This window comes from Lingula anatina, chromosome 4 (genome assembly GCF_051362555.1).
Source record: "Lingula anatina isolate TDL-2025a chromosome 4, LinAna3.0, whole genome shotgun sequence".
In the NCBI taxonomy this organism is placed as follows: domain Eukaryota; kingdom Metazoa; phylum Brachiopoda; class Lingulata; order Lingulida; family Lingulidae; genus Lingula; species Lingula anatina.
This window is the reverse complement of record NC_141770.1, coordinates 18,243,539-18,251,818: the sequence shown is the minus strand read 5'-3', so window position 1 is coordinate 18,251,818 and position 8,280 is coordinate 18,243,539. Positions and strand designations below refer to the sequence as shown.

General features: G+C 36.3%; 1 protein-coding gene across 1 annotated transcript; it reads left to right on the top strand.

Moving 5' to 3' along the window:
• Positions 1-436: 436 nt before the first annotated feature.
• Positions 437-1,932, top strand: LOC106164313 (5-hydroxytryptamine receptor 1B-like). Its single transcript, XM_013542197.2, has one exon. The coding sequence runs from the start codon at positions 437-439 to the stop codon at positions 1,760-1,762; it is 1,326 nt and encodes a 441-aa protein (XP_013397651.2). The 3' UTR covers positions 1,763-1,932.
• Positions 1,933-8,280: the final 6,348 nt, after the last annotated feature.

The following is an 8,280-nucleotide window of genomic DNA, read 5'->3' as shown; positions in this document are numbered from 1 at the left end:
TGTCTGAATACTTCACAACTCAGGGAAATGTTTCTTTTTAACCGCATGAAAGACTCGTTTTGGACATTTATTTCAAATAACCCTTTGTGACCAATATTTGATAACGCACACCGGTCAGTCAGGTCAGATATACAAGTATATCGGAAGTAAAACTTACACTGTGTCTTCGCCTTCGACGTCCACTAAATGTTGGACTCACTAGAAGTAGCAATTCCTCAGGTGTAATAACAATTATTTCATGCTTGGTCGGAGCGTCATTGATTGTCGTTTAAGCTTGTTCATTAAGCATGTATATGTATATAATAACACGACTCATTCATTAGCCCTAAGAAGATTCGTTACCTATCAATAATAATAATAATAATAATATCTAAATACAATTATTGTAATTGTATTTAGATAATTGCACTAATAATGGGCTTGCTATAAAGTACCGATGTCAGAGATTCCTGGGCAGTTGTCGGAAATCTTCAACTCTACCGGAATCTCCTATCGAAAGTCCATTTACAAGATGGAGAACGTTACACTTGAAGAAGAAGAGGATTTCGGTAACTTGACTCTTAACGAAAGTAAAGCATCAACGGAGACACGGTCTTGCATTGGGTTGACATGCATTCCATTTGTCACTGTCGAAGTCATTCTGGCATTGGCAACAATTATAGGCAACGGCCTCTTCATTTTGGCATTTGTACGTTTTGAGAAGCTTCGAAAACAGTCAAATTACCTCTTGATCAGCCTCTCAGTTGTTGACCTCCTCACGGGACTTACAGTCATACCGATATTTATCATAAGCGGGTATCTTATGGACAATGTGCCGGCTCTAAGGTACCTTTCGTCGGAAAAATACTTTTGTATAGGAAAGGTTAGTATTGGGGTTGGTGTGATGTTCGTATCTTTCTCTCACCAGCTGCTCATTGCAGTCGAAAGATACGTCAAGATCTGTCGAAGTACCCTGTACATAACTATGTTTTCTAAGAAGAGGCTTGTTATCATCATAATCCTGGCATGGATCTACGGGATAGCCATAAACCTCCCTCCTTTGTTTGGTTGGAATAACTGGTCACCTGGAAAAGAATGCCGGGCTATTCATGTTCAACAACAGCATGTGCAGTACGTCATTATACCGCATGAACCAATCTGCATATTGGCAGTGTTTGGACTGTATATGGCCATCTTCTCCCATGTGCTGCGTCACAGAAAACGGATGAAGAAACACGCTGCCAACAACAAAAAGAAGCGTGTCAAAAATGTCCACCGACAGTCCTCAACATCTGAAGATAATGAGGGGATTTCAGAAACGCCGATCGCTTGCACTAGTGTCACTACATTAGATCTGAGCGTTTCGTCTAAGGGGGATATATCGTCGGTTCCAAATACTGAGCAGACCACGTGTTTTCGAGAGGAAAGCCATGGTGGCGGCGGTGCTTCAGTCAAAGCAGAAGAGAGGGTCCACACTTCGAAGTCACCAATCCAAGCCTCCCGCAGTGCCAAACCTGCGGGGAGATCCTTAAACCAAATGGAAATTAAGTTAGCAAAAATGACCGCTGTAGTGGTGGGTACTTTCATATTGCTATTTATTCCAAATGTAATCATAATCTTGACCGAGAAATACTTTGACGACAACAAATTACTTTTTGGTATTATTTATAACATAGCTGTCGAATGTCTCTTTGTAAGTTCGGCTATTAATCCTTTTATATACGGCATACTGAATAGAGAAATTAGAAAAGCAATGTTGGCATCTTTAAGATGTGGTAAATAAGAGTGGGTCCCATTTCTTGTTCTGTACCACAAAAGTACAGAGGCTTGTTTTAGGACTCAATTTTTAAACTTTGAGACAATCCGGCTACTAAATATTCTAAGCCTGCCTATGATACCTTAGTAACTATCGGTATATGAATAGAGAAGCATTCCTTTTTTCCTTTTTTGTTTTCTTTTTTCTATTAATTTTTCATTTATTGTTATAACACAGCTGCAGTACACGTACTTCATATGAGTGAAGTGAATATGATAAACATACGGTCACAATATAATTGACTATCTTGATTTTTTATGGTAAAAAAATATATTGTTAGCGGAAAGATGAGTAAAATGTTGTGCGTTTCAGGTACAACTTTTAAAGAAATTGATACCCCTTTTTTGTTATGGCAACATTTTGTGAGGCTAAGGTGTTTTATTTACCAACATTTGATTGATGACTGAGAGATGAAAGACTAAGCTCCCAGGGATTTGTGCACCGGGATATATAATGCTTAACGGTGTAATGTAACATTAAATTTGTGAATTGTTTTGGAATAATGATTTCTAATGTTGAATTAATTTACGTTACAATACAAATACATCGACTAGATGAATATTGTGAACATATTGTGAACACGGTTTGCATTAGTAGCGAAGTCATCCAACAGCACAACCTGCATTGAGAATGAATCAAGGTAATTGACAGTTAACACATTTCACAATCTGTAGATTTATTGTAACACGTATAATGTCTGAAGTAAAGTCGCACAATAATATGGTTTATGCAGCACTGTTGATTTTTTTTGTTTGGAGAGGGGGTGGTGGTCATGTAATGTAATGGTTAGGTTGGCTAGGTAATGTAAACTTTTATGGAACAAAGTGGATTGGTTTTCTGTATTTATCTTGGAGTTCATATCAAGTAAATAATGATTGTTAGTTTGTTACTTTAATTCTTTGACGTAACATATGTTTTCACAAAAACTGCATGGATCATTTACTATTGTTTTTTTTTTCCTTTTTTTTTTTTGTTAAAAATGATTTAAATCTTAATTACTATTACTTTCATGATGAATTTAATTGGCATGGTAATATGACGTATTACTATACATGTATATCTATTTTTTGATATATGTTATACACGAAAAGTTGGGCACGTACAAAAAGTATGTAGCATTGTATCTTAAGGTGCACTTTATTCGCACTTCTGAGTATAATTTCCTCAGAATTCTCAAAATGTGTGCCACTTACATAATCAACAACCGTTTAATCTGAACAATGGTAGGTCCAGAATTTTGCTAAGTGAGGCTTGGGGTAGAAGGAGTGGTCGGGGCAAGCACTTTTTTGTCTCTTTATCTGCCATTTCACTGAGATGCGCATTTCTATTTGGGGTGGGTGTTGGGGGTCCCCCGAAGCTAAGGGAGGAGGCAGAGTACAAAAAAATAGAGGGGTAATGTTTATTCAACAGCGTTATATTCATTGTGAATAAATCAAGGTAATTAGCAGTAAACACATTTCACAATCTGTAGATTTATCTGTAACACGTATTATGTCTGAAGTAAAGTCGCACAATAATATGGTGTACGCAGCACTTTTGTGATTCTTTTTTTTTTTTTAATTGGTTAGGTAGTGTAATGGTTAGGTTGGTTGAGCAAATATATGACTTTGTGGATTGGTTATTTGCTGTATTTATCTTGTAGTTCATATGAAGTAAATAATGATTGTTAGTTCGTTACTTTAATTCTTTGGCGTAACGCTTGTTTTCACAAAACTGCAAGAATCATTTATTATTGTGTTTGTTAAAAATGATTTAAAACTTATTACTTTCTTGATGAATTTAATTGGCAGGGTAATATGACATGTTACTGTATGACGTGCATGTGTATACATGTATATCTATTTTTGTAATATATTATACACAAAAAGTCGATCAATGGTAGTTCCAGAATTTTGCTAAGTAAGGATTGGGGTAGAATGTAGAAGAAGTGGCCAGGACAAACACGTTTTTGTTTTTTTATCTGGCATTTCATTGAGATGCGCATTTATTTCCATTTTCATGTGGGGTGGGTGGTGGGGGTCTTTCGAAGCTAAGAGAGGAGGCAGAATATGAAAAAATAAATAGGGGGAATGTGTAATCTTGAGTACAAATAACCATTCTTTCCTTCTCTTTGATGACACTTTGAAAAGAGGCAGGAATAAAACTTCACAGTATCATTTATGTACCGTATATTTGACAAAATAATGTAACACTTTTTGTCAATTTCGTATGTAAAAGATTTCACTAAATATTATCATTAGATGTTTAATTTGTAAATATATTGTATGAGCAACAGTTTATCTATTTAAATGCATTGGTTTTGAACGAAAATGTAATAGACCTTTATTTGGTATGACGTACACACTATCATCAAGGGCATATAGAATAAAGATATCATATAGTCTAGATATTAATAATAAATAGCGGAAAAGATATCATTCAAAGTCTTTCATCAGAAAAAAAAGGTGATATACAGACAGGAAGGGTGGCACCTAAAGGATTCCAGTACAAGAAGAAAGTGTACAAGTGCACTCAATTTCAGTAACGTTACACTCAATGTCTTAAATAATTAATTGTTCGTAGAGGAAATATGACGTCATGTACACGATATGTTATATCATTCATTATCGTACTTCTATAAGATAAAAAGCACAATGTATCCTTCGTTTTGCATAAATATAAAGTTTATTGTGTGATGCGTGTTTTGTTTTCGTGATTTCTGTCGAAAATAAGTTAATTATTGTGATACGTTTTTTTTTAATTTGCGCTATGACGGAATTTGCCAAAAAAAGTTATATTCTATACCTTTATTAACACTTAAAATTGGGCTCACATCACATACAACTGGGTGATTGCGTTATGAAAAACTCACCTGGTCACAAATATCACAATCATAGAAATTTGCCGTTGATGGATTCCTTGAAGCAAAAATGTTAAAGATAATAATAATCCATGGTTCATCAAACCCCAATAAAGTTTATGAAAGACTAATTTTAGACATTTATTTCAAGTAAGCTTATTGAAATTAAATGAAATTGTTACAGGGGCAACAAACAAAAAATTACTTCTTAAATACGGTTTTAGAAATGTGTGATATAATCAGAAATAAAAGTGTTATGGAATCGTTTAAACTTAGACTGAAAGATTGCTATCTTCAAAAATTGTAATTATCATTTGCTTTGAATGCATTGATATAGGCGAGTCACGTACAACGTCGGACTTATTTCATTCAAGTTAAACCGCTTGAATCTTTTAAAAGATACCGAACGCATAGTGGGGGAAGGGTTAAACTGTATCACCCCCACATCATTACCTCCATAAACCCACCACCCGCAAAATTTTTTTTCAATCTCTCATAATTATTCCGAAATAGGATTCAGCTGGCACTGATAATTTTTCCTTGTGCGCAGTCGCCGTTCATACAAATTATTTGCACTTATCCTTTTTCAGCAGTAATATTTTTATCGATTCTACGATTGTGGCAGGAGAGGTAGCAAAGGAAGATGGGTTTATATATGTCAGCGGTAAAAGATATCATTCAAAAAGTCCTTCATCAACAAATTCAGAAAAAAGTAATACACAGAGGGGGAGGGGTTGCACATAAGGGATTCCAGAACACGACTTTTTCATTTAGTCGGTTTCGGTGATGCATCTCGTTTTCTAAAACACACCAATTAATGAACAGTAACAAGAATGTACGCAAACTGAAATGCATGCAGTTTCTTAACACAAATGAATTGAATAATTCCAATCTCATACTATTACTTTCGCAATTTGAATAATGTCTTGTTTCCGCAATAAGATAAATGCCTATAATGCTTATGTTAGATTGTTTGTGGGGTAGCCTATTACTTGGCTTATTTGTCATCTTTAGTAAATTGCTCGAATGAGATCATGAATTAGCACCAACAGTTACATGTTGTACCAGTAAAATTGGAAGCAATGCTTATGGCTTATTGGATCTTTATTTCCCTATATACTGTTAATGATGTCAACTAATAATGTCCCCGCAACAAGTTGGAGATAATTGCACTAATAATGAGCTTGCTATAAAGTACCAATGCAAAATATTCCTGGGCAGCTGTCCGCAAATTCCAACTCTACCGCAATCCTGTATGTTCAGTAAATTCACATAACAAAACAAATACATCGACAAGACTTAAACGGAAAACCATGAATATTGAGTCCACGATATTAATGAACCACAACGATTAGCAATGAGGAAATTCAACACTTTGCATTTTTAAAAAATATTTCCACCAAGTGTGGTTATTGCAATTAGGCTGAATACATTAGTATTCTACACCTTTATCAACACCTAAGTATAGTTCACATCACATATGACAAGCTGATACCCGGCACATCAATCATTGAACCCTAATAAGAGATTAGTAGGCCCCTATACACGATTTGATAATTAAAAACATACAAGAAAAATCGATTCTGAGTGGGAATCGAACCTACTCCGCCAATATATCATTTAATATACAATTTGGGATACAAGATAAATTTTGTAATGTCCCAAATGTTCCAAAATCTTTTGAACAGTTGCATACCTGCAGGTGTGAAACATTTACGCTATATTCAGTTGCAATTCAAGTGTTATACATTGGATGTAGTCCATTAATTATGCATTCTGTGGCAAGCTATTAAATGAATAAATTCATAGATAAAATGGTAAAAATTTTACTCTGATACAGTAAGTTATTATAGACTCGTCAATAAACAGAACGTCTTACATTGTAAGTATTGGAAATGTCCCTTTATGAACAAGAACCAAAAATGAAAAAAAAAATATTCTGGAATATCGCACAGATATTGACAAAGTAACTCAAGACCTCAGCTGGATAAAAGGATATCTTCGAACTCGTTTTCTAATTCAAATGATTGCATTTCAATAATTTGAACATTGCTTGTCTGATCTTTGTATTCAACAAACCGTAGATGAAAGGGTTGACTGCTGAGCTAAGCAGTACTAATTCCATTGCAATGTTTAAAAAAGTAACAAAAAGATCCCCGTCGTTTTCAGACTGCCCTACAGATGACCCTAATATTACACTAGGAAGAAACAACACTATAAGTGTGCATACAGTAAGGGCTGTCATTTTAGAAACTTTTACCTCCATTCCGTTCATAGCTGTGACAATCGCTGGAATATCGGCGGCAACTGAGGGCGACTGCAGTTCTTGCCTTTGTTCTGCTGGTCCCTCATTGATGAATTCGCTACCAAGGTGTTCGATTTGATCAACCGATAACTCATGTTTGGCTTTGACTTCATTTTGCTTTTTTGTTGTGAATGCCACGTTGCATTTTGACGTGGAAGGTATCGGTTCTGTCGGGCTTTCAGCTCGCGGTAGCTTTGGTCTACGTCCATCTCGAGTGGTTGAGATGGAAACGTCATTTGCTTGCCCTCTGTCCGGTATCGTGCTTGTTGGCGGTATTTGAGCCTCAGCTCCCCCGGGTTGATGCTGGAGCATTTCGCATGGTGCACACGACGTTGACGCTATAGCTTCTCCACCCTGACTCACCCTCCGCGGACGTACATATAGAACCGGAGTTATCCTCGGGGCATTTTGATGCGAAGCATTTACTTCAGCTTGGTTATCGGCGACGAATCTTTCATTTATTCTTCTTTTTATAATATGGACATGACGGAAAATTGCAACGTACAGTCCAAAGACCACCAAAATACAAATTGGCCCGTGTGGAAAAATCACGTATTGCGTAAATTCCCTTTGGATGTCCTTTGCCCTGCATTGTTTGTCCGGGGACCAGCTGTGCCAGCCACACAATGGGGGCAGATGTATGGCAATGCCGTAGAGCCAAGTCAGTATTATGGCCATTATGTGTCTCTTCCGGCTTAACATTTGTAGGTACCGAGTACTTCGACATATTTTTATGTACCTCTCAAATGCAATGAGTAACTGATGTAGGAAAGACACTAGGAGCACACTTCCGCCCATGAAAATCTTTAAAAGACAAAACAATTTTTCATACCTCAAACGCTGCAGATCCGTCACCATATCAACCAGATACGTCGAAATAATACTCAACGGTGCGAAAAGGAGTCCGGTGAGCAGATCAACAATCGCAAGACTGAACATTGCATAATTGGTCTGCACTTGTAATTCTTTGAACTTTAGAAAAGTAGCGATAAAGACACTGTTACCGAAGATGATTGCGCCAGATAATATGCTCTCCACAACAATAAAAGCAACGCAAGTGCCATGTCGTAATTTGCAATAATGTGTCTCCGGGCTAGTTCCATTCAAAATAGAACGTGCAGAAAACGCTAGTACAGTCTCATTGCTCGTTGCAGAGCTCATTGTGAGATAACTTTGCGCCGCGGTATCAGTACAATGGTATATATATACAATGCATGTGGATGTTCCTGCTTCCACAAATGAAGGGTTTCTGGTACGTTCTATATGTCGTGACGTTTTATATAATTTTCCATTAAATGAAAAAAAAAAAACAGCCAGTACGCTTATAAATAATATTGTGAT

Coding starts and splice junctions, on each gene's coding strand:
- LOC106164313 (XM_013542197.2), top strand. CDS start 437: ATGTCAGAGATTCCTGGGCAGTTGTCGGAAATCTTCAACTCTACCGGA.